The sequence below is a fragment of the Dendrobium catenatum genome, unplaced genomic scaffold, assembly GCF_001605985.2.
Source record: "Dendrobium catenatum unplaced genomic scaffold, ASM160598v2 fragScaff_scaffold_292, whole genome shotgun sequence".
Lineage (NCBI taxonomy): Eukaryota > Viridiplantae > Streptophyta > Magnoliopsida > Asparagales > Orchidaceae > Dendrobium > Dendrobium catenatum.
Window position 1 is genome coordinate 943,341 of NW_021318754.1, and position 27,522 is coordinate 970,862.

General features: G+C 37.3%; 2 protein-coding genes across 6 annotated transcripts; both read right to left on the minus strand.

Annotated features, from left to right (window-relative positions):
• Nucleotides 1–4,160: 4,160 nt before the first annotated feature.
• Nucleotides 4,161–4,794, minus strand: LOC110104880 (ethylene-responsive transcription factor ERF096). The gene has a single exon (XM_020834164.2). It carries the CDS (start codon nt 4,758–4,760, stop codon nt 4,344–4,346), a length of 417 nt encoding a protein of 138 aa, XP_020689823.1. The 5' UTR covers nt 4,761–4,794; the 3' UTR covers nt 4,161–4,343.
• A 4,084-nt stretch (nt 4,795–8,878) lies between these two features.
• On the minus strand, nt 8,879–26,927 carry LOC110104874. 5 transcript variants are annotated; one of them, XM_028693464.1, is made up of 5 exons: nt 26,544–26,927; nt 26,252–26,313; nt 20,480–23,132; nt 10,016–10,233; nt 8,879–9,196 (listed from the first exon to the last, which is right to left on the minus strand). In XM_028693464.1, the coding sequence occupies exons 3-4, from the start codon at nt 22,141–22,143 to the stop codon at nt 10,044–10,046; spliced, it is 1,854 nt and encodes a 617-aa protein (XP_028549297.1). In that variant the 5' UTR covers nt 22,144–23,132; nt 26,252–26,313; nt 26,544–26,927; the 3' UTR covers nt 8,879–9,196; nt 10,016–10,043. The 5 variants fall into 5 exon arrangements, with proteins under 5 accessions (XP_028549297.1, XP_020689811.1, XP_020689810.1 ...); XM_020834152.2 differs by lacking the exon at nt 8,879–9,196 and having other exon boundaries at nt 9,878–10,233; nt 20,480–22,366; nt 22,909–23,132; XM_020834151.2 differs by lacking the exon at nt 8,879–9,196 and having other exon boundaries at nt 9,878–10,233; nt 20,480–22,366.
• Nucleotides 26,928–27,522: the final 595 nt, after the last annotated feature.

Below are 27,522 nucleotides of genomic sequence, written 5' to 3' on the forward strand. Positions count from 1 at the left end.
CTCATTACGATTACTATACCTATTTTATACATATTTTCTAGAATCCTCTAAAACTTTCTTTTGCGTTTATATATACAAGCTATAGGAGAAATATATGAGATAATGAATACTTTTGGAATTTACAACAATTTTTAATATTTTGATCTTTGTTTAACTCTTTTTTTCTCATGTTTCTTTACTGATCTCCCCACATCAGTTGGTATCAGAGCCGTGAGCTTATGAGTGACCATGGATGAAGAAAGCTACATCTACTATTAACGACGATCAGAGCTTTGATGCTTTTGGGGAGACCATAGATGAAGATGAATTGTCGGCAACATTCAAAGTCTCCACCAATTGACAACCATATCGGTGAATCTACCTCCATTAGCCGACAACAAAACCGCAAACCTACGGCCTCCACTAGTCGACAACCATACTGGCGAATTGACCTCATCCACTCCAATCCTCGACCAACTCCACCTATGCTCCAGCATCTATCCTAGTTCGCATGTGTCCCAAAACCCGCCTGACAGACTTCACGCAACAGACCTGTAGCCATACTCGCGCTTCATGCAACCAGATCGAGCCCGAGCACGCCCCTTTCCACCCCTATGATCGACGCCTCACGCAATCTAACCCTCTCCCGCCTTCTGAACACATGCAAGTTGCGACCCGCAAGCATGCATGCCTGTCTCGCCTTCTCTCCCGTGCACGACCAACCTCGCCTCTCCTACACATGATCCGAACATGTGCCCAATTCCCTGCTTCGCACTCATGCATCCTCCCACCTCCAGTGCATGCTACTAGAGTGATTATGTTTGTTTCCTTCTCGCCTGTTCGCACGAAGCCCATCCTTCGCTCGCTCTCGTAGCTAGGCCTACGTCGTCACGTGCTTATACACACAATTTCTTCAAATACACTGGTAGTATGATGTGGTATAACTCGGTATTGGTCTTCACATGATGATATTCTTCGTTAATACCAAATGATAGCTAGCAATACCGAGCAAAAACCCAATTTTTTAGTGGTGGGAGGACGTATCTCTACATCAGGTGGGAGGACGCAATAAAAATTGCCTAAAAATCTTTGTAATAAAAACTAAATAATAAATTAAAAGGGGACAAATTATCTAAATAATAGTATAATGAAAAAAAAAATCGGGGGGGAATTGCCCCCCTAGCCTCAATGGGGTAATTCTGCCCCTAGATCAGCCCATGATTATAATTTGCATATATACGAGATGAAGATCATTAAAGTGTGATTAACTAAGAGTGGAAATTAGAGGAAACATATTAAAATTTTCACACCATTAATGCCTTAGGGTTGGGAGACAAAAAATTAATGCTCCCATGTATTGAGATATATTAATTCAACACTAGTTTACCACCCATCCACGCAATCCACAGATTGCCACATCAAAATCAACTTAACCACCCAACTTCTATGTTTTTTTCCTCTTTAATTCCCAATGAAATTATCATTTCTTAACTAAGTGGCCTAATTAGAAGACTCGTCTTGCTTTTTCCTCTTGCTTCCTCTTCACGAACTCCATTAAGGAGAACTTAATTCGGTCTCATCAGAATCTTCTTTCCACCAAAATCTTCTTTCTCTTGCCCACAAAAGTGACTACCTCATCTACAGACTAGACCATGGTCACTATCCTCTGGTCGCTTTCTTGGGTGACTAACTTCAGTGACACCTTCAGTTGAAATCATTGTGTGCACTGGCAGAATTACTTCCTCAGCTTCAATGGGGAGATTTAAGGTCAACTCTTAAGTATTTGAAATCAGAACAGTTAACAAATTTGTTCGCTTTTAAGTATTTGGAGATGACTAGAAATATCATAAGTATCTTGTATTTCTACAAGAGTGGTATCAATTTTTTTTTTCTTTATTAATTCAATACCTTCTGCAAATATAATTCCATTGAAATATGTAATCCCATGTAAGGGTATAAGTGAGTTGAGCTGATTCGAACTTGGCTCGTCGACGAGCTTGCAAGTCAAGTTTATCAAGCTTCAAGTTCAAGCTTGAGCCTATAATTGTGCTCGGCCTAACTTGACTTGAAAGCTAGTCGAGCTACTCGATTAAACCTTTTTAATATTACATTATATTATATGAAAGGAACAAACATAGTCGGCCCTAACATCTTTTGCAAAATAAGACGACTAGGGCTGCTAGAGTATCCTCTTCGCATGCATGGGATAGGACCACTACGTATTTCTCCTTCTTAAAACTGACGTTTCAGACAACTCCGACTCCAAGGCTCTTCTACTTGTTCACCAGCCTGCACCTGTCGAGACTCTCGTGGTTGTCGAAACTTGCGAGGCAGGATGACAAACATAGTAGGAAGTCAAGAGGAGGTTAAGAAGACACAGGTTGACATTATGCGAAAGAGTTTGGCAGGATCTGCCTTCGCCTCCATCGATCATTTCCTCCTCGTCCTCTCATTTGAACGGTGCTCGCCTTCATTGAACCCCATCTCAGATCGAAACTAGCCAATTGAGCCTAGCTTGAGCTTCTCAAACTAGCTCAAACTCAAAAATTCTTGAAAGAATCAAGCTCGAGGTTAGTAAATGAACTCGAGTTGAGTATGAGCTCAAATTCGAGATTAATGAGAACTAAATTAACTCAACTTGATCCGACAAATGCTCGACTCAACTCATTTACCCCCCTACCCTGATGCATGTATTTTTCTCATCTCAATAGGTTTTGCTGGAGCCACCTTGCCCAGCTAAGGGTTAAACTTATCCTAGCCTTCTTCTAGCTGATCAAACTTTACCGCCAAACTTTCTTTTGACTTCATCCCTATTAAACTCCATTCGATGCTTCTCGAAGAATTAAGAGCCTAGAACTTTCTCGACCTTCTTTTTCTAAGCAAGAAATTGAGCTCCAAGATAATCATCAATCAAAAGAACTAGAAAGTAATGATAAACACATAAGATGAAAAAATTATAATTAAATATTTCTTATGATTTAATAAATTCATAAACAATGATAATAACAATAATAAGCCTTTCTCTCACTTATGTATTAAATGATTCATATAATGATTATTCAACAAATTTTATGCAGACTGTTAACTACTTATACAAGCATTTAATTTTTTTCATCCAGGACTTATAACCCAGCAACAACAATATTGATTTAATGAATTCAAATATATACATTTACTATGCACCTTTTACACTGCTAAAGGATGTGAAATTATTCGGTGCGGTCACCGGACGTCGTCCGAAGGCGAATCAGGATGTGTCACGTCACTTTTTTGTTGTTTAGGGTGCTACGTACCAAGTGACGTGGCAGATTCTGTTTCGTCTCTGAATGATCCTGTGACCGCACAGTCGGCACAGAATAATTTATTATAAAGAACACCTAGCATGGTATCTATTTTTTAGGCACTTATTCTCTCTCTATTTTCAATTCCTTCCTTAGAAACAAATTACAATCCGTGAAGCAATCAAACTCAACACCTCAGCACCTCAAAGGTAATCGATATGTCAAAGGATCTATGTTCAGAGCCTCACATCTACTTAATTACGATAAGCAGAGTACAATGAAATTAGCCAACATTCTTTCTTATCCTTTTTTAAGTCACTTCACAACCTTTCATTATTTATTTTTTAATCGGACTCTTATAATGATTTGTTATAATGTAATTGCACTAATTGCATTTGTTCTTAACTTTTAATAAAAAATTAAATTATAAGAAAAATAAAACATTTCTAATTCAAAGTGGAATAAAAAAATGACAGATGCATAATTTTTTAAACATTTAAAGTTTTATTTGGGACAGTTTTCTCATACAATTTATTTTGTAGTTTTTTACTTTTTTTTTTTTACTATTTTTAAAAAAGTTTATGAAAGGCTTACTTCGGGGGGAAATTATTTTGTGCAGTCACAGGATCATCCCGAGGCGAATTAGGATGTGCCACGTCACTTGGTACATAGCAAAAAGATGACTTGGCGCGTCCTGATTCGCCTTCGAACAGCGTCTGGTAACCGCACAGAAGAATTTCTCTCCTTTGGAATAATTTTCTTACTATTTTCCAAAACAACTTTCTAACTTTTTTTTTTGCAAAAAAACTAATTTAAAAAACAGTAAGAAAATAATTCAAAATAAAATCTAAGTTATTTCCTCATAACAACTTCACAATCAACCTCATAAAATACAATAACTGTCTCAAACAAATCCTAAATTTCATTTTCATAAGAGAAATAAGCACCATAGTAATCAAACCTTTGAAACAAAATACTAAACAAATAATCATGATTTCACTCACTCATTAAGCAACCAATTAAGAAGAGATTAAAGAAATTAAATAGAACAACCTCACTAATAACCTCAATTAATACATGTAATTAAGAACTTCCTTCCTCTCCTAAATAAAGAAGATCCTCTAATAGCTTATCATCCAAACACTCGAGCTCTATCACTTGCTTCCCTCTTCCCGCCACCGATCTCAAACCAGTTAAATCCATCTCCGGCAAACTCGAAGCAGGGCTAGCTGTAGTTCCGGCGGTGGTGGAACTCGGCAGCTCGCCGGGAAAATTGAGGATTGCAAGGTGACCACGCATAGCGACGGCGGCTCTATCGTAGGCTCTTGCGGCTTCCTCAGCGGTATCGAAGGTTCCAAGCCAAAGCCGAACGCTGCCGCGAGTTGAATCGCGTATCTCCGCAGCGAATTTGCCCCACGGCCGCCGGCGGACGCCGCGAAACCGGACCGGTTTTTCGCCGGAGCGTGCAGAGTACTGGACCGGGTGGTCCTGGTCCTCCATGTTGAGCCGGAATTGTGTGTTATGGCTTACTGGCTGTTGTTATATGGTGGAGGCATATAAGTGTTTATTATAAAGTGTTTTTTTTTTTTTAAATAGTTTTGAACGAACTAAATTAAAGCTCTCTAATAATAATTACTCTACTAAAATCTTATTAATGAAGCTTTAAAAATTTTAATATTTTATTACTTAAATTCTAATTAGAATTTTTTTAACTAATTTTGAGTGTTGTAACATAATTATTCTTGAACCTAGGTTTAGTAGAAGAGAGCCAAAGCTCTTAGCCAATAAATTTAGTTTGAGATAATTTTTCTACTATTTTTTAAAACAATTTTTTAGTACAAAATTTTTTTTAATCAGAAATATTTTTATTAAAAAATTGTTTTATAAACCAATAAAAAAGCTGTTCCAAATAAAGTATAAGGCTTCGTTTTGGGACGGCTTTCTTACTTCTTCTTAAAATAACTTTTTCGTACAAAAAATTTAAAATTTATATTAAAAAATTATTTTAAAAAGCATTAAGAAAGCCATTTGAAACAAAATCTTAGATGAAGTATGGGCGGCTAATCAAATAAAAAAAAAATTATGTCATTGAGAATCAAAATTTAAGAAAAAATAAATAAATTATATTAATAGTTTGATATCAGTCAAATCAAGCATTAGCTCAGCAAAATCTTAAGTAAAGGAGAAATACTTGAGTTTGGTAACTATCCATGCAATAATAAGTTGACATTTATCAATTTATGTTTGAGAAGAGGTAACAAGGATGGATTAATAGTTTTGGAGGGTGAGTTAAGTATTTAAGTGTGCAGTTAAATTTTTCATTTATTAAAGTTAATGACTCATTAAGTAACATTAGAAATATAAATAGAGATTATCATTAAAATTTATAATATAAAGTAGAAAAATACAACGGTTAATTTTTATGCCGGAAAGTGAATTTTTTATTATATAGGCTTCGTTTTGGAAGGATTTGTTATTGCTGCTTAAAGCAGCTTTCTAGTACAACAAATAAAACTTTTATACTAAAAAGCTACTTTAAGAAACAGTAAGAAAGCCGTCCCAAGCGAAGCCATAGATTTATATTGGATATGCTTGAGATAGCTACATTTTTTTGTAAATGTGATGGTAAATTTATTGTAGAGAAAATAACTTTTTGAAAGTTGTTGTAAAAACTTCCTACCACATAAATTTATCAAAAAAGTAAAAAAAAAAATAGTACCAAAATAAAAATTATGATTACAATCTGAAAAACAAAATAATAAGAAAGTTTTCTCTAATCAACCACTTGTACTAATGATTTTTTGGTAGATTTATGCTAGGGGTGTAAAAGAGACGAGTCGAATTGAGTATCTGTTTAATCGAGCTAAACTCATGGCTCGATAAATTGACTCGTGAACTCGTTAACGAGTCAAGCTCAAACTACCTCGACTCACTTGCACGCCAAATTTATGCCACATGATTTATAAATGGATGGTTAAAATTTCTATGCGGATAGGCAGGCGGATAGGAAGTCATGCGATTGCGTATTCAAACAGTATCGTTCTCCCTTCTTCTGGACCGCATATTTCCTCGGAAATTCTCCTTTTTTCTCCGACTTTTTTTCTCATCTTTGGTCGTTCAATTTAGATTTTACTCATAATAATATTTAATGAGAGATCAATCCAAAATAAATAAAACATATAAAACTATCACATTTGGTGGTACTCTCATTGAAAGGAATTCCAAAAAGCCCCATTCAACGAACTTAAATCCTTAATCATTTCATAGTGATTGCCCCACGTTAAGATTAAGACGCGCTAAGAAACGGTTTTCTTACTGTTTCTTAAAGCAATTTTTTAGAAAATAATAATAATTTTTTTACTAAAAAATTGCTTTTAGTAGTAAAAAAATCATCTCAAATGAAGCTTAACACTTGCTAAAAAAAGAGGAGGATGCTTTTTTTTGAACTTTTAGGCCAATTAAGACAAATTCACAAACACATTATATATATAAGCTTCGAACACGAGGCCTCTTAGTAGATAGTCAAAGCTCTCAACCGATAGATCAAGATGAGATACTCCAAGATTTAGAGTGACGAATGAAAGCCTCTTCAATAATGGGTGTAAACGAGTTGAGCTTGAGTCATCCTTGATATGGGCTTTAACTTGATTAATTAATCAAGTTGAAGCTCGATCTTTATTCTATTAGTTCAAACGTGTTGAAAAGCCAGCTTGTCTATTATGAAAGAGAAAATAATTATGATTCATACACTTATTATAATGAAATGATAAAAAGAATGAAAAATTAAAACAATAATAATAAATAAACACTTAAAATAAAAATGTGAGAGGGATATATATATATATATATATATATATTTATAATTTTATACTTAAAATTATGTTTGTTAATATATTTTAAATATATTTTTTATTTAATAAATTTTGTTGTGTTTCATTAGTTTACTACTTTACAAATTAATATTTAATTAAAATATTAATATATATAATGAATATGAATTAATTAATCTATTAGGGCTGATAAAAAAATTTTGATTAGAGATAATAATACTCAATCAAATAAACCAAATACAAATAAATTAACCTTAATAAATCATAACTATTAAGTAATTTAATCATTATATTTCAATCTTCAATAAATCTTATTAAAATTTTATTTAAGCTAACAAAATTAAATTCTAAAATAAATAGTAAAATAATTCATCAAGATTTAAAAGGAATTAACCTCCATCATCTCAAATAACAATATTAAAAGATTGAAATTTCAAAAGAAAGAAGAGAAAAAGAAAAAGCTTCCTTATATTCTCAGTATGAAGTGTGCAACACATTACAAGTCACCTAATAAAAATAATCAAAGTCCACAACAAAATAATGGACTCCCATACTTGCAAAAATTAGGTATCGTCAATTTAAAATCTTTTTATATGCGTGAATAACTCAATCAAAACCCTCCCAACTCAAGTATTCAACCCAAAATTTCGACAGCATAACGGCCAAATATAGAGATTTCTACAAAATTATAATTATGTATATATCACATGTACAATTACATATAAATTATATATCCATCAATCCATACAATAGAACAAAATAAGGATTTGAAAATTTCATCCATTCCATTCATTGCAAAAACAATTTAAATCTCAAAATATGCAAACTTTTTTTGCTTGCATGAAAAAGGCAATCTATCCTCAAAAGCTACCTTAATCCTTCAACATTTGCACAAAAAGCTATCATTGGGTGAGCACTAAACTCAACAAGTCAATAGGCAGTTCTAAACTTATCAATACAAGTAACTCGAAAGGTTAAATTCAAATATGCAAGAAAAAACATCTGAAGTTATTTAATGATCCATGATAAGATCAAATGGAACTGAATCGGCTGCAGTTTACTGATTTTGGCTAGGAACACTTATGAATCCTAGTGTTTCCTATCACAATCATATAAACCAAATCAAAAAAATGAAAGGTAAGATATGCATCTATGATAATATGATCAAAATCAATAATGATCTACCAATTCAAAATTAATTTGGTTTCATCAGCTTATAAAGAGCGCGATATGCATATAATTCTTGCTAGATATATTAGGGGATTTCTCCCAAGATTTACTATATTCAAGAGCCCATCCTAAATTAGGATTTATTATTTTTAAGATGTTCACGTATATAACAAGAATAAACTTAATAATTAATTGAGCTAGTAATAATAATGATAAGCCTAAGAGTTGAGACACGATATTTTGGTAAATCTATGCATTGAAGTGTGCCATTTACTATCTTAAACAAATCCAAATATAAATCAATTCTTAATCTCCTTTAAATTTAATTCCTTCATCTCCTAAGCATTTCCACACCTCAATTGAAATATCATCATGTCCAACAGCTTTTTCACATTTCATTTTCTTAAAGCCTCTCCAACTTTGATTTTACTAATACGTCAATAAAAACAAAAATCTTTATTTTCATTTAGGATGCTAAGCTCCTAAGACAAATGTCGAGCTAGAAAATTGCCCCATGTAAATATTTTCGAAAGTTATCAATTTCCCACATTGGAATTCAAGACTTAAACATTAACCACAATAACGATAAAGAATATATACAAAAAAAACTTAAAGATATTTATCATCAAATATGAATAATTGCAATAGTTTAAAAAACAACAAACACTCACCATCTACAGATAAATATAGATGCAAAGAAAGTAGAAAAGACGACATAGAATAGGAACTAATTATTGTTTGGCTAGAGACAGTGAATTGCTCGAGAAATGAGAGGATGGAAGCCCCAAAGGAGAAGGCTTTCACACCTTTATTAGTAGCACACCCATTACAGACTTGCAAATCCTCATTGATGGTGGTCTCGAGCTTATCATTCATGTTACGATGCTTCAGTCATGAAAAGTACTTCATGACTATGGAGTCAAACCAAAAAGAAAACTAGGAAAGAAAAATGAGCTGAATCAAATTTAGGACCAAACAAAAGAAACAAAAACAGTAATGCGGAAGATATGAGCCCTTATAATCACCAAACTAGCCCTCCTGAACACCAAACTACAAACTACAATTACTTGGAGGTAAATAATATATTCATAAGATAAACATCAAAGATTACACGAATCAAAATTTGAGTGAGTCAAATTGGGTTTGAACTCAACAAGGAAAATGACCCTTAACCATATGATGTAAGTTTGAATTGTCAGTGGTTCGAATCAATCCTGAGAAATTATTTCTGTAAGTCATGGTTAAAAATGAACAAGTAACACTATATTCTATCAAATTTCATTTTTCCATTTTTACTATTTTGGCCTACCACAATGTTTACTGTAGACTCCACATAATAAATTAACATTATGGCACAATAAAAGTTGTCTAAAAGCACTATCTCAAGCCCCCTAGGCAGAAGATTTTGCAAGATTTCTTCCTACGTGAACCAACCTTCATCCAACTGGCTAACAGCAGAAGTATAGAACAGGACTCTACAGACTAGCCGATACTAAACTTTTCAGGATGCTATAAGGTATTAAGATATTGCCTTGAACTAATTGTTCATGTCAATCAAATATACTACTGCCCATTTAAAAACATTTTTAAAGAAAATTAAAAAGTGGCACAACTGAGTTCTCAAAAGATTAATTTAGACATATTTGATAAACAAGAAATATGAAAAAGGTCAAGCAGTGCAGTATTACGAGTTAAAAAAACAACAATATTGTACAATATCAAGTCGGGTCATGTTTTAAAACACTAATATCATACCTTTCAAATCAAGCTATGTTGATAGGAACTAAAAACATGACTTTTGTAGGTGTTGTGGCAAGTTATTAGCAGGAAATACAGCTGAAAGTGAACCCTCAGCCTTTTTCTTCAGCTGTTGAAGAAGCCGGGATGCTTCTCTCAACTCATTTTTAGCATCAGGCCCCAGTGCTTCCCATCTATTTATAACTTCTTGTTGGAACTCCATTGCAAGTCCATAACTGCACGCCACATAACAAAATATTAGTTATATCATTTACATCATCCATGTTAACATGTAAAGGCAACGATGAGCATTGGACAGTGAATAATCCAAAAGAAAACATAAAAACCTCCAGGAACTATGGTATACTTTGACAACCGCATCAACAGAATAAATTTGCAGCTGTATGGCTAAGTTAGCAAACCAAAATTAAGAATGATAATATTCCACAAAGAGCAAGTATATATATTAATCTATGTTGCACGGATACGCCTATTTATGAGGCATGCTGTATCAGATACGTGTCGGATACGGATACGCCTCCGATACGGCACGGATACGTGTCGGATACGGCTATGCCGTGTCCAATTAAATTATTATTTAAATTTGATTGGACAAGCGTAACGGATACGCGTGTCCTATTAAAAAAAATAGAGCCACAATTTTCCCTATTCATTTCGGCTCTCCGCTCAATATCCTTATTCATTTATGCGGCTTAAACATTTCAGCGAGCTAGGTTTTTCGTTTCCGCACACGTGTTTCTCTTCTACGTTATAGTCGAAGGAGCGGCTCGATGACACGAGCATAGAAGCGGACAGGATCATCCTTCGTCGAGGCTTGACGACGCGAGCATTAAAGCCGACAGAATCCTTCGTCGACGGAGCGACTCGACAACACGAACAATGAAGGCGACGTGAGCATTGAAGGTTCGTTTTCTTCATTCTTCGTTTTCTTAATCGTAGGCTCGGTACCGCTCAGTACTCGATACCACTCGGTACTGCTCGGTACTGCTCGGTACTGCTCAGTACTGCTCGGTATCGCTCGGTACTCGGTACCGCTCAGTACTGCTTGGTACTGCTCGGTACTCGGTACTGCTCAGTACTGCTCGGTACAGGAACTCGGTACTGCTCGGTACTGGAACTCAGTATCTTTAGTGACCAAGAGTCATTGCGTGATAGGTGGAGCATTGAACCGAAAATGTGGTAGATTATACATGGAGCTTTAGCACCTCTACTTCAAACAATCGTCATAAAATTGCTTGGCCAAGTTTCATCCTCATCTTGTTGTGAAAGAAATTGGAGCACATACCCGTTCATCCAATCAATGAAGAGAAATAAAATTACTCCACAATGGGCTGACGATTTAGTTTATATGCATACAAACCTTCGGCTTCTCTCAAGGAAAACTCCAACTTATATGGAAGGAGATAACAGGATGTGGGATGTTGCTAGAGATGGATTTGAATCTCTTGAGGATATGGGAATATTAGAAATTGCTAATCTTTCACTTGATGAGCCTGAATTAGAAGTTATGATATAGAAACTCAAAGACAAACCACTAAAGAAGCTAATCCTATCATTCCTTCTATTGAATAGTTGAAGTTTCATGTGCTGGATAATTTATCTTCTTGTTTTTGTTGTTGTACTAGACATTTAAATATTTAATGCTTACTTTTATTTCAATTTTTTTTTGTTATTTCAAATATTACACTTTGATTACTTTCTTAATTTTTATGTATTATTTATATATTATAATGTCGTATCTGCGCCGTATCCGTATCCGTATCCTGTATTTTTAAGAATTGGCGTGTCCCGTATCTGTATCGTGTCGTATCCGTATCGCCATATCCGTATCGGTGCAACATAGATATTAATGTATATGGCTATCATTGCCATGTGAAAACATGGAACATGACAAAAGTCATGGGGACTATATTGCATGACCAAATAAGCAACAGAGCAAACATTTCTTTAACAACACAGTTCTGCTGCTTTGATAATCTTAAAAGTTATTTGTACTCTCTTACCATGACTATAAATTCCAGAGTTCAGACGAGACACTTTAATCATCTAGTTATCTTTCAACTACCATACACCAAAATCACATCATCTCCTCCTCTTTAGCAATCAAAACACATGACCATCCTAGTTTGTTCAATCTATATGATTGACAATTTAGCATGAAACTGCCAAAGAAACGTAGCATGTAATAATTAGAATAAACGAACTAGTCATCTTCTGATCACCTATGATCATTGACGCTAGAGATAAGAATCACCTCTTTAGATCCCGAGTCTAGAAAAGAAATGGTCTTTTGCATCAAAGATCATACATGAGTAAGAAAATGATAGCTCTCCAAAAGACTTCTGAAAAATAAAAAATAAAATAAACACTCTTTTAAAGCAAAGCAAGATGAGTAATAAAGCCAGTGCTGATCTTTCTACCGAGGCAAGTAAGCCACCAACATTTCTCTGGAAGATAGAAAGCAATGCAAACATAGCAATGACACATTAGTAATTCAGCCGAGTAGAGATTGCAGTGTGCTTCAGAATTTTGCACATTGTGATGTTGAGGTGAATTTTGGTTAACAGTGTAGTCCACTAATTATAGCTAAAAAACATACAGAACCTCCAGTGTCCTAAACCATTTCAATATGCTTTCTTAGGCTCAGGTGTATGCCAGTAGTTGAATAAATCGATCTAAAGGACAAAAACAACTCATACAAGTCCCACCCAAGAATTATCATCTTCCATTGCTGCTAGATGTGATCAGTGTGCAGTAAGATCAACTGCCAGGCCCATACTAAGTAGACATGAAAGGCTGTTATAGCCTTATAGATTTGAAAGAAGGTCATAAACATAAAAAAGGAAACCAAGATTCAGTATAACAATGATTGAACACTCTTGGAACAGCAGATTCAAGCCTAGCCCATGTATTGAGTAAATTAAAAAAAAAAAACAACATTAAAAGCATATTCATGCGTGAATTTATCAATACTATTTCTAAATTAATATAAACATATCTATTTCAATAGGTTATTTTATTTGAAAAGTTCAAGTCCCGAGAACCTGGGCTGGGATTAGGTTTTTATAAATGCTGTCAAATTATGAATGAAGAAACACTAGGGCAACATATTTGATTTCAACCATCATCATCACCACAGTTATCAACACTATCAATGATAAGCAGCTATTTTCTTTCCTTTCTCCAACAGAGCCCACTCTCCGCTTTTCCTCCCCTTCTAAAGCTCTATGCCCCTTCTTTCCTTGTCAATTTCTCATCCAACAAGGTTGAAGGAAGTAGCATGTGGAACTATTTAGCTGAATGATAATTATTAATTCGAGTAACAAATGTTATATTATCTACCGCATTCTCATAATGGCCGACAATTAGCCCTCCCATGTAGATAGTTTTGGTCCCGATGTGGCCTTCCTCCACTTCAAGTCCCCGCTTTTATCTTCCTGTGATTGTTTAACCTTTCTTTTAAAACATCAAAAGCATCCTACAAACCCTTTAAAAGAGCAAAGTAGGGGCAAAGAGATATGGGAAAAGAAAGAGCAGAAAAAATATAAACGAAGTATAAGAAGAACCAAAAATAAATGGATCTTCAAAGGATCCGGTGAAAGAAGGGAAGTAACAAAAAAAGCCCAAAGAAAGAAATGCATAAGCAAGCCATCAATGCTTAAACAAACTCAACCTATCACAAACATATGACAATTCACCAAAATTACTAGTTTCAAACTTGTTTGTAACCTCACAATGGATGTCCCTGCCTTTATCTTCAGTTTTCTACCCTTGGGATGGGTAAGTTCCCAAGACGTTTTACTGGCCTCAAGTCACTTTCCTTGTCTTGAGCTTGGCAAGTAACACAAATGCCCTTCCGGGCTACATAAGCGACTAAATGCCCATAAGGGCAAAAGTGGAAAAACATCAAAATAAATACGCTACTACATAAAATGACAAAATACAAGTCATGCTCGTGGCCGTCGATCTCCGGCGTCGAAAATGCTGACGATGTCCTCATCAATATTCCTTACATCAATTTTACTGGCCGCAAGCACTTTCCTTCTCTTGAGCTTGGCAATTAAGTAACATTTCCTTATTGTAAATTCCTTACATCAATTTTCTTGGCAAGTAGCATTTCCTTTTTGTATATTCCTTCCATCAAATTTCTTCGCTCAATCAACCATCAGCTTAGCTTCTACTTAGAAATTGCTGCCGATGAGAAATCATGACCTTTTAGAATCTCATGGTTAGTACACAAAAACTCTAGGAAGGAGGAATGATGCGGCACACTTTAGCATGGGAGGTCTACTGGACAACTTACCCTTATAACAAATTTTTGGCTCTAGCGACTACCTTATTTTCTATTTCCTGCATTATAGTACTAATATACCTTTTTAGCTGTTATGCTCTTTTAGTACAGCCACAGGAGGATACAAATTGAAGAGGCAAAGGAAATGTAGACAACTTTTTACAAAACAAATCAATACTACATACACCTTACTATCTCTTCTTCCCTGTCCTTCCGACCCTCTCTCTCTCTTGTTTTTGTTTTGCTAATGCTCTTTTCAGGTTCCAGTCGTTGATCCCTCCGGCATCCTTTCCGATCGACGGTCGACGCTGCATCAGCTAATTGGCATCAGAGCCAAACGATTGGAAAGAGAGAATGACCGAATGCAGCAAGGAACCAGCCTTCGAGGAGGTCCCGAGCTTAGAAAATTTGTGGGCAAACCAAAACAACCTCCGTAGTCAGCTAGAGGCATTGGCTGCGGATGTACAGAGGTTGACTATAGAAATTCGCCGCGAGTTTAATCTCAATAGGGTGAGACCACCCCAACTTACTCCACCGCGGAACGATCTTCCGACTCACCGCACAATGCCGCGAAGAGGAGTAACTATAGGCCGATAGCCCAGGCCACTACCCACATTTCAGCTAGAAATGACGAATTCAGAGGAGGAGACGGTAATGCATTCGGGAACGGAGTTTGTAGAATCTGAAGAAGAAGACGGCACACACCGATATCCTCCGGAGATTCAGAGGTACCGTCGGCCCGCAATGCAGCAGCAGAGACCATGTGAATTTAAGGTTAAATTGGATGTTCCCTTCTTTGACGGTCATTTACATATTGAAGACTATCTCGACTGGGAGAAGGAAGTAGAGAATTTGTTCGATTACATGGAGATTGAACCCAACAGACATGTAAAATACGTGGCCTGTCGTTTGCGTTGTGGTGCGAGTGCTTGGTGGGATCAAGTCCTTCAGATTCGTCAAAGAGAAGGCAAGGGAAGGGTTCGCAATTGGAATCGGATGAAGCAACTGCTCCGGGCCCAATTCCTACCTACAGATTTTGAGCAGATACTTTACATACGGTATCAGCATTGTGTGCAGGGGAATAGATCTGTCAGTGAATATACGGAGGAATTCAATCGGTTGAGCGCCCGAAACAACTTGAATGAGTCCACTAATCAATTGGTCGCGCGGTATATTGGCGGTCTCAAAAACAGCATACATAATAAGTTGGAACTAAACGCGGTTTGGTCTATGGCACAAGCTGTCAATTTCGCATTCAAGGTAGAAATGCAGCAGAGCATACAGTTAAAGGTGTCTACCGCTAGACGTCAATGGCAGGACCCGACGGCAGGGTCCAGTAAATTCACCCCACAATCAGCACGAACCCAGCAACTGCCTCTCTTACCTACACCTCCAGCGCCTGCTGCCAATTCGGGAGCCGAACCAAAACAGCTGAGCAAACCACGGCCCCCAGGTAAAGAAAATCCTTACGCTATGCCTTCTACGCTTAAGTGCTTTCGTTGTTTTCAGCCCGGACACAAGTCAAATGAATGTCCACAACGACCACAAGCTCACCTGGCCGACGGCTCCGAAGGAGGGGAACCCTGCGAGGCTGAAATTGATGGAGATCCGGAAACAGATGATGTGGTAGCTGACGACGGCGAACCTTTGGAGTGCATTTTAGAGAAATTGTTGCTGGCACCTAGGCAGAACTCACCATCCCAACGTCAAGCTCTTTTTCGGACAAGATGCACCATAAACGGGAAGGTTTGTGACCTTCTAGTTGACAGTGGGTGTACTAGAAATGTAATTTCACGGTCAATCATTCAAAGTCTACAGCTGAAGACAACCAAGAATTCAAATCCTTACAAGATAACTTGGGTCAAAAGGGGAATTGATATTGCGGTCAAAGACTCTTGCAGAGTGACTTTTTGTATAGGCAAACAATACGTTTGCGAAGTGGTCTACGATGTCCTAGACATGGACGTCTGCCACCTTATTTTGAGGAGGCCTTGGCAATTTGACGCGGGCGTCGTCTACGATTGCCGAGCCAACATATACACTCTTGAATGGAAAGGAAGACGTCTCCGTCTGTTACCCCATTGTGCTGACAACATAAGTGCTAAAACTAGCTCATCTAAACAAGCAGCCATGCACCTAGTCACGGGCCGCAACTTGGTGCAATGCTGGCGGGAACCGTCTCCCCTGTTCGCCCTTCTACTCACAGAGCCTAGCACAGGCCCCAAGTAGACGAGTATCAATAAGGAGATCGGCCAGCTTCTACAGCATTACCAGGATTTGACGCAAGATGAATTGCACGCCGAACTGCCCCCGTTGAGGAATATCCAGCACTGTATAGACTTGTCACCCAGGTCCAGTTTGCCCAACTTACCGCACTACCGCTTGAATCCTAAGGAGAAGCAAATTTTGCAAGGATTGATCGATGACTTGCTTGTGAAACAGTCAATCCAACCGAGTATAAGCCCCTGCGCCGTACCGGCTCTACTCGTTCCGAAGAAGGATGGGAGTTGGCAGATGTGCGTCGACAGTCGCGCAATCAATAAGATAATGATCAAGTACAGATTCTCGGTGCCTCGCATTGAAGAATTGATGGATCAATTATCGGGCTCTTCTATATTCTCTAAGTTGGATCTCCGGAGCGACTACCATCAAATCCGTATTCGTCCAGGCGACGAGTGGAAGACGGCGTTTAAAACGCCGCAAGGGCTATACGAATGGAAGGTCATGCCATTTGGATTGTGCGATGCACCGCCGACCTTCATGAGGATGATGAATGAAATTCTAAAGCCATTTATGGGGAAATTCTGCATTGTATATTTTGACGACATACTCGTTTATACTACAACTTGGAAGAATCACATAAGTCATTTGGCAGCTCTATTTGAAGTATTGAAGAAGCAGCGGTTGTTCCTCAACCTACCAAAATGTGAACTAGGCGTCTCCCAAGTGTATTTCCTGGGATTCATTGTTTCGGCAGAAGGCGTGCAAATGGACCCGAAGAAAATAGAAGCCATCACCGAATGGCCGGTACCTCAAACTTTTACGGAGATCAGGAGTTTTCACGGCTTGGCGAACTTCTACCGTAAGTTTATCAAAAACTTTAGCCTCATCATGGCGCCCATTACAGATTCCCTCAAATCTAAGGTTTTCACTTGGGCCGAGCAGCAACAACAAGCCTTTGAGCAGATCAAGAGTTCCATCATTTCGGCCCCCGTCTTGGCGCTACCAGATTTTGACAAGCCCTTTACTATTGATACGGACGCCTCGGCTAATGGGGTTGGTGCTGTGCTCTCCCAAACCGATAAAACCATAGCCTTTTTCAGTGAAAAACTGTCCCCGACGCGGCAGAAATGGGCAGCTTACGAGCTGGAACTCTATGCCATTGTCCAGGCCTTAAAGCAATGTGAACAATATTTACTACACCAAGACTTCATCCTCTGTAGCGACAACAAGGCACTCTCATATATCAATAGCCAAAAGAACATTAATCGAATGCATGCTCGCTGGATAATGTTCTTACAACGGTTTTCTTTTACAATCAAGCACAAACCCGGCGTCAACAACCGTGTGGCTGACGCTTTGAGCCGAAAACGCAGTTTGCTGATCCAGATGCAAACTCAAATTACCAGTCTCGAATGCCTCCGAGACCTATACGATGAAGATCCGGAATTTGGTAGTATTTGGAAGCAATGTCAGGCAGAGCAACAACTAGAGGATTACTCCATACGCCATGGCTATTTGTTCACAAAAAAAACCTGCTGTGCATACCGGTCTCCTCATGGCGACAACAACTGATCCGAGAGGCACATGGAGGAGCTCTTACAGCTCACGCAGGGAGAGATAACACGCTTCGCCAGCTGCAGGGTCGTTTTTTCTGGCCGCGACTGCGAAGGGATGTACTTCGTTTTGTTGACAGTTGCCCAATATGTCAAATGTATAAAGGCGGAGCTCAAAACACGGGTCTATACATGCCCCTCCTTGTTCCAGACTCCATCTGGGAATACTTAAGTTTAGACTTTGTATTGGGTCTGCCGAGGACTAAAAGGGGAAACGATTCGATAATGGTGGTCGTTGACAAATTTTCGAAGATGGCACACTTCGTCTCCTGTAAGAAGACCTCTAATGCCATGAACATTGCTCAACTATTCTTCACTGAAGTTGTCCGACTACATGGAATTCCCCGCAGTCTGACGTCCGATCGCGACGTCAAGTTTATCAACCACTTCTGGCGTGAATTATGGAAGCGATTGGGGACCGAGATTCGTCTCAGCTCGGCTTACCATCCACAGTCGGATGGCCAAACGGAGGTGGTCAATCGCACTTTGGGTACTATGCTAAGGTGCTTGGTACAAGAACACCCGAGACAATGGGAGGAGAACTTAAGCAAAGCCGAATTTGCTTACAACTCAATGACCAAACGCACCACAGGTAAAACTCCGTTTAGCATTGTTTAAACTAAATCTCCTAACATCGCACTTGATATTGCAATTCTTCCCAAGTGCAATCTGGCCACTGCGACTTCATTTGCCGATAATTACTCTCAAATGCTTGCCGATGTCCGTCAACAAATCATCACTTCCAATGTCAAATATAAAGAAGCCGCAGACAGACAACGCAGGCCACGTTTATTCTCTGTGGCGATCTAGTTTGGGTCCGCTTGCGTCGCGAACGATTCACCCCCGGAACGTATTCTAAGCTCTCTCACCGCAAAATTGGACCCGTGCCCATCATTACAAAGATAAACGACAATGCCTATATTGTTGCTTTACCACCTGATTGCCACACCTCACCAACCTTTAACGTTTCTCGAGCTCTTCCAATCCAGGGGAGGACTGATGCGGCACACTTTAGCATGGGAGGTCTACTGGACAACTTACCCTTATAACAAACTTTTGGCTCTAGCCACTACCTTATTTTTTATTTCCTGCATTATAGTACTAATATATCTTTTTAGCTGTTATGCTCATTTAGTACAGCCACAGGAGGATACAAATAGAAGAGGCAAAGGAAATGTAGACATCTTTTTACAAAACAAATCAATACTACATACACCTAACTATCTCTTCTTCCCTGTCCTTCCGACCCTCTCTCTCTTGTTTTTGTTTTGCTAATGCTCTTTTCAGGTTCCAGTCGTTGATCCCTCCGGCATCCTTTCCGATCGACAGTCGACGCTGCATCAAGGAACCCAAGGATAACCATGATTAACATATGATACGCTAACTGGAGTATAAGGTTTGAGTGTCTAAAATCTAGACTTGAGTGGTAAAAGGCCTGCATGAAGAAACGTGTCACTGACAAATTTCCAAGAACTAGGCCAACGCATTGTCCATGTCCTTGAGGTGCCTTTCCATTGAAAACACGAAATCTTGACGTATGAAACATCTTAAGAGGTAAAATACAAGCTAATGGAAAAGCCTTCTAATAATGCTTGCCTTAGTACTTCTAAGTAGGAAATGAAACTTAAATAAAAATTGGTAATATGAGCATTTGAGGGAGGGGATATATAAAAGGCTAATTGATGCATGGCTTTCAAGTAGAGCCTACAAAAAAGTAGGAGAGCTAATATAAAAAGAATAAGTAATCAATGCATTGCAAAATTGTTCAATAAGCAAGAACGATTCTTTATGTTGAGATTAATTTGTGAGCATACATGATATTGAGCTCATGGATAGAGAATACAAGCATAACAAGTTTAGCTGTTAAGCATTCCTCGAGTCAACAAAAATATGGAAAACACTCAACACGTATCTTAACAAGTATAAGGCAATGGGTATCATAGGATATTCATTGATTTAAAATTAATGCATAAATGAAGATATAAAGCATTGTTGAACTCTTCATTTAACTTGAAAGAGTATCATCAAACTTATGTTCATGCATCATAGGATGTTCATTCATTTAAAATGAATGCATAAATAAATAGATGAGCATTGACAAACGTTTCATTAAACTTAAAAGAGTATCATTAAAATTATCCACATTCAACAAGGTTGTGAAATGTTGTTATCTTGGTTTGGTGTGAGTAAATTTTAAAAATCACATCATTATAGATTACCATCTTAACTATCACTATGCTGGTAACCCCAAGCATTCAAACCAAGAATATAATATATGATTTACCCATAAAAACTAAAATAAGCAGTTAAAAAACTTGATAAAAGAAGATATACCTTCGCGAAACTCCATATGCATTAGCAATGTACTGACAAGTATCAATGGAATCCTCATGCTGTGGCCCAAAAGAGGCTTCCAAGATGTCCTTAGCCAGTAAAAGCATCTGTATGGCTGACTGAACCTTGTCCGTCTCCAAATATGCCTGCCCTAAATGTTTATAAGCAAATCCCAAGCCAAAATGCTTTGGCCCAAAGCTATTCTTCAGCTTGGTTATCGCACTCTCCAAAGATGGTACAGCATGCTGGACTCTACCTGTCAAGAGAAGCAGCCAACCTATCCTTGAAAAAATGCTCCCCATCAGGTATTGCTCTTGTGGAAATTTTTCAAGCAATGCAAGTGTTCTCTTCATTAGAGATAAAGCAGTCTCAAACTCATTCATCATCTCATACAACATAGAAATCTCCAATAATGCCTCAGCAACTTTTTCGGATGATGAATCCATCTTATTCAGGATATCACAAGACATATCCAAACAACCTTTTGAGTCTCCAAACCTCTCTTGAAAGAACAAAGCTTTTGCCATAGATACAAAAGCAAAAGCTCTGGTCTCACTCTCTTTTCCCACCTTTTGAATCACCCCCTTGAGAGTACTCATTGCCTCACCTAATCTACCAAGGTTAACCTTTATGTTAGCTGCTTCAATCTCCATGTTGAGAAGCTCAGTTTCCAGATTCAAACTCAACAAGATCCGTTGACACAGCTCATTCTGCACCAAAGCTTCTTCATTTTCCCCGAGCCCAACATGAATGGCCCCCAGAAGCTGCCTAATCTTAACAACTTCCTCACAATTCTTGCCTATTTTTGCCTCAAAGATCCCCAATGCCTTCAAGCACAACGGTCGTGCCTCACCAAACTCCAAAACCCCAGTATATGCCTCAGCCACATCTTTACAGGCTGAAGCTAACAACAGACTATCAGGCTCTAGAACCAACAGGCGCATCTGCAAAGACCTTCGGAGATTAATCAAAGCATCCCACCTCCGACCCATTGCATTCTTCGTGTTTGCAAGCTCAAGTTGAATAGAAATTTTCTCAGAATCAAACTCTTTACCACTAAATCCTTCTTCTTCCAAGCTATCCAGAATTTGGCATGCAGTTTCCAAAGACTCCAAGCTCTCATCAAATCTCTTCATCTTGCAGCTTATTGAGCCAACAAGGCGCAAAGCTTTCACCAATGGAATAGATCCTCCCCGATCATTTCTTCCCAATATCTCCAAAGCCCTAATGACAAAGCTCAGGGCCTTCTCTAACTCCTTGGACCCTTTTGAGAGCAAAATCTCTCCCACCTTCAGACAAGTTAAGCCAAGCCTCTGATCATTGTCACTAAGAGTGGCCTCCAATGCCTTGAAGGTAATCAAAAGCTCCTCAGTGTTGTTGGAAAAGTCGAGGGCATCTTCAAGGTCAGGTTGTTGGCTCTGAGGTGATAGAATATGAGAAAAGTGGGCAGGAGTTGTTTGGATAGCTCGGTGGAAAAGGCATGGTTGGTAATGGACATGTATAGGATTTTGGGTGACAAAAAAATGGAATTTTGCATGTGTAAAATATTTGAGGTGAGTGCTTGGGGTAGATTGGTTTGAGTGGAAAGGAAATATGACATTTCTCGAGAAGGATTTGGAGAATTTAAGTTTGGATAGCTGAGAGGGTACAAAGCCTCTTCTCATGGCAGTTTGAAACAGAAGCACTAAGTATTTGGTGGAACTATTGCGAGGAAACTATTGTGGTTTAAAGCAACTACGGCTAAAACTATTGTAAGATATGTTTATGAGCAAAGCTGAAGGTTGTTTAGCAAAAACTAAAGACAAGATTTTCATGTGAAGTGTTATGACAATGCTAACTACTTGGGTGGAATTATTATGGGCCATTATGACCAAAAATGAAATACTTCTGCAAATTCATACACAGAGTATTAGGGATGCAATAAAATAAAGTTCAATACAAGCAAAGTATATTATTTAAAAGCATTTAATTCAAATTCACAAAACACTAAAAATTAAATAAAACAAATAAATATCACTAAGAACTCAATGAGTGTCATGCAATAGAGAAGAATTGCAAGGCTACCATATGCCGCAAATTTTGAATAGAGGATGGCAAGAATGACTCATAGGAATGAATTTGAAGATCCACTCGAGTGGAGCTGCCAACAAGAACTTTTGCTTTTGTTGTGTGGAGAAGAAGACTTTCTGGATACAGAGCATTGACTTCTACTCCACCAGCTGATGAGACTTATTATCTTGTCAATGAGGAACCAACTTCAACTTTCATCAAGAAGAAAGATGGGCTAAGAAGACAAAGTCGTAGTTGACAAATGAGTTTTCAAGGGAGAATGCTTAGGCAAAGCCCCCATCAAAGTTCAAAATCCCTCACTTAGATTCGTACAAAGAAAACTACATATAATAATAATATTTCAGAAAATACAACTTTACCTTCTTTCTCGGTTTTTATCGCTAGAGCTGAAAAGGAATACTAATTATCCAATACTTTAGATGAAGTAGCGATTTCTCAAATCTCGCCCTTTATTTTCATATTTTCAATTGACTCTCTTCTTCACATTCTTCTTTCAGAAGAAGCTTATTCCTTGCATTTCAAAATAATCTCGCTATGAAATCATCTTTGGAGATATTGATTTTATCCTTTTGAACCTCCATTCCTTATAAGAAAGAGAAGTTGAAAAGCTTAAGAAGAAGTGAAGCAAAAATTAAAGAAAGAGCTTTCAAATGAAAATATCAATCTTATATTTATAATCTAAGTATCAGCTGATGTGGATAAAAGGACAATGAAGAAGTCAAAATCAAATTAATTGGCCAATATTCAACATTAAATTAAAATTTATGAAGTTTTATGATTAATTAGCAAAAAATAATTTTATATTATTTTATCCTTTTCGTAATAAGCTTTAAAATATATAAAAGAATCAAAAAATCAAATGTAAAACCCATTATCCAAAAAATTGAATTCGAATCAAGTTTGACTAGTTCAAGTTAAGTCAACACAATCGCAGATCAAAAGCAAATTGCCAAGTTTATAAATAAATTTTCCTCAAGCGGACGACTATGACCTATGAATTCGTCCCAAGCAGGTAAGTATGACCTATCAAGTCAGCCCTAGCAATTCTTCATATGAACAACTTTTTTTTATTTGGGAAACTATTAATCAATCTACTCATGCATGCCAAGTCAGGGACTTCCTACTAGATAGACATAAGACTTCCACAAGTCAGATATTCTTGCGACTTAGCAGTCATATTTCATTATGGGAAATTAGAATACACAACTCTTTTATTTTTTTTTATATTTTGTATAGCCATTTATGCGCCAACTCAAATCTATAAACAGGGGATCAATGGGAGAGATCAATTTATGCAATTTTTTTGTGTTCGAGTCTACTTCAATGACATCTCAAAGCTTCTCACTTTAAAATTCTCTCTTTCTCTCTTTATTTCATTGCTCTATTTTCACTAAATACTCTCAATAAAATTTCAGTGTGATCCACAAACAATTTTGGATTCAATAGTTAGGGTGTTCTTGAAGTAGCATCTATTGAGAAAAAAATGTGAGTACCAAGAACATAAGACACACCAAAGTGAAGCCAATGGATATGTTCATAGAAGTATACGTTTGGAAATAAATTTTAAGTGGGAAGATAGAATCAAACTCACACGTATAGGAAAGAAAGGAAAGGATGAAAAAAACTTGGCTAAAAATGGTGAATAAAGACCTACAAAACTAAAATTATCACCAAATGCAATACTCAACAAAAATGAATGGAGGAGGACTTATAAATCCGTTCACGATTAGTTGGGCAAAGGTTCAATGATGTTGATGATCATGACGACATTAAGGGATCACCATATAGGAATCGCCATATGAGAAGAACTCATTGGTGGTCTAAAAATGTTCAGTTACTGAACCCAATTGTTCTTTCCCAATCACTAATACAAAGGGAGAAAAATTAACACGCTTAAATTTATGAATAATACGAATTTCAAATATTAGAAACAATTCAACAAAATAAGTGAATGAATCGCGAACTCATTTATCAAAACATGCGCATAAATCAAAAATCAAATTAGCAAAAAAGAAATCCATAAAAAAAGGATTAAAAATATATTATCACTCGTGTAGCATGTAAAGGAGTGGAAAAAAAACACTCACTAGAAATGATCGGTTCGATCCTTCACAAGCCAATTTACCAAAACAATAAAAATTTCAATGAACTCATCATGAGTATTGATTGTAATCAAAACTTGATATTCTAGTGGTCGACGAAGCAGAGTTCACATGGAGACAACCCACACCCATTGTCGTCGAGCCTGTGCAAGAGCAGCTAGCGCGGGCACTGCAAATTTGCTGCTTAGGAGAGCGAGAAGATTAACACAGAGCTAAACTTATATGTAAGACCGGAGAAACCTTGGATTGCTCGATGCAATTTGATGAGGGTTTCTGATAGGAAGTGCTTGTATTCACAAGCAACCTATCCAAAATCGGCGAACCAACAGCAGCCAAATGGCTGTCCACAGTAGGAAAACAGCAGAAATCTGCTGTTTACAGCAGAAAAACAGCACTTGTCCGGTAAAATCTGAGAGAAAACTCAAAGGAAAGCTTGTATTTCACTAGTAGATGAATAAAAAACAGCAAGATACAATTGATCCTCAATTCTAGAGGAGGATCGATCTCTCCCAAATCTCTAGACGCCACTAGAGCCCAAAGAAAACCTAAATCTACGAGATCTCAAATTTCAGCCAAATTCAAGATCCCCAAACCCTAGCAAAAATCAACTATTTAATGCATGCAAATCAAAAGGAATTCCTAAACAGTCTCTACATTCAAATTTCTCTCTAAAACCCCCCCAAAAATCCTTCCTAAAATGCTCTGTTTGAGCTGTCGGCCCGCCCGATCTCCGCAGGAGGCGGAGATCACGCGACATTTCGCGTCTGAGCCGGTCCCGTGCGGACCGGCTGGGCCGGTCCAGTGGACCGGTCTAACAGTTTCCTCAGCTGCAGGGGCAATTTGGCACCAAGAGGGATTTAACTTTAGTGGGATTTAGTAAATCCTGGAAATTTGAATTTAGTAAATCTTGAGGATGTTAAATCCTGAAAACTGTTTGGTATGACAAATTTTAAATCATCTTAAATCCTGAAAACTGTTTGGTATGACAGATGTTAATTCCTGTTAAATTTTAAGAAACTATTTGGTTACATATTTCAAGAATTTTGGCGGCTAGGAATTTAAATGTTAAGAATATAATTATAAATACAAGATAATTGCATAAAACAAAAAAATTCAACTTGAATTCATATACTATAACTGAAAAATCAATAAAGAGCACATGACAAATTAATATTGACTAGTTAATTATTTTTTGAAAATATAAATTACTTCACTAATACTCATACTAATGATTTAATTAATTAGTTAAAAGTTAAACTAATCTAATGACAATTATACTACTAATAGCTATCATAATCAATAAATTATAAATATTAATTAAACTAATTTAATGATAATTATACTGCTAATTATTCAATTAAATAAAATTAGATTGTTTGATTATACTGCTAATAATACTACTAATTATTTAGGCCTGGCTCTGCCGTGCCTCCACTAAAGCTTCAGTTCTCCAACATCTTCATCCAAGATAACCCATATATTCATTAAATACCCCTAGTTCGTAATTCCCCGCACACACTCCAGAGTAAAGAAGAACGAAAACAATTATCCAGACCAATATCATCGAATTCATTCCAAACAAACAGATATTAGAGCTTACCCTATCCTTTCACTTCCCCTCTAATGATCCAAAGATTGTTGTAATCAGCCAAACAGTGAGCACTGGTTCAAGTATAAGGCAATGATCATTAAATAATGTTCTCTGATATTTGTTCCAGAGAATTCAGGAGATAATATTGTGTTAAGAAATCGAGAGAGAGAGAGAGAGAGAGAGAGAGTTGTTCCAGAGAATTCAGGAGATAATATTGTGTTAAGAAATCGAGAGAGAGAGAGAGAGAGGAGAGAGAGAGAGAGAGAGAGAGAGAGGGAGAGACGCAAAGGTTATAAATTACCCGAGAAGAACGGCGGATTCCAGATGGGAGAAGAGAACTTCAGAAAACTAATGTATTGCTTTTCGGTTGTGGGAATATGTGGGAGAGAGTGCCTTTTGGGGGCAACGAGAAGCAACGGAAGAAGCCGCCGCGAGGAGAAACCGCAGCGAGGTGAAGAAGAAGCGACAACTATGTAAACCCGGAAGCGACGAGATGCAACAGAAAGGGAGATCTGGCCGCAAGGAGACTTTACAACGAGGGAGATCCGGCAGCGAGGACAAGCGGCAAGCTCTTAAATGCTTCACGACGGGAGCTTGCTCGCGCGCAAGCTCTTAATCCGGTTGCCTGTGAATTCGTAAATCCGCCGAACCGAGGGTTTTAGCAAATCCTCGATAGTCGATACCAAACAGTAAATTTTAATGTTTTATGGGGCCGGACTTAGCTATGAAATCATAATTATCAATTATAATTATAATTACACTAATGAAATCATAATTATCATAAAAAATATCACAGTTATATGTTAAATAAAAAAAAGGCTTAAATTAATGTATTCAAAATCAATTTATTTGATTAAATTTTACCAATACAAATAAATTAGTAAAAGTATAGTTAAAATTAGATAATATAATTTGTTTTTTTCTTCTTAAGTTTAGGAATATCAATAAATGATTTGACTTTTAAACTCGATCCGAATCCGACTTATGAATCAAGATTTTGGTTGAATTTTCTAACCTATTTTTTAAACTGGTAGAGTTCGAGTAGACCTAGTGAGGGGATTGTGACTTTGGGTGATCAAGTCATTAATAAGAGTATACGCTTTAGATATCTTGGATCTATTGTTCAGAGTGATGGTGAAATAGATGAGGATATTATCAGCAGAATTCAAATTGGATGGTTGAAGCGGAGGAATGCATCAAGCTTGTTATGTGATAGAAATGTACTCCTCAAACTTAAGGGAAAATTCTATAAGATGGTAGTGAGGCCAGCAATGCTTTAT

Coding starts and splice junctions, on each gene's coding strand:
- LOC110104874 (XM_028693464.1), bottom strand. CDS start 22,143: ATGAGAAGAGGCTTTGTACCCTCTCAGCTATCCAAACTTAAATTCTCC. Junction 10,234..20,479: donor GCATATGGAGTTTCGCGAAG/GTATATCTTCTT, acceptor TGTGGCGTGCAG/TTATGGACTTGCAATGGAGT.
- LOC110104880 (XM_020834164.2), bottom strand. CDS start 4,760: ATGGAGGACCAGGACCACCCGGTCCAGTACTCTGCACGCTCCGGCGAA.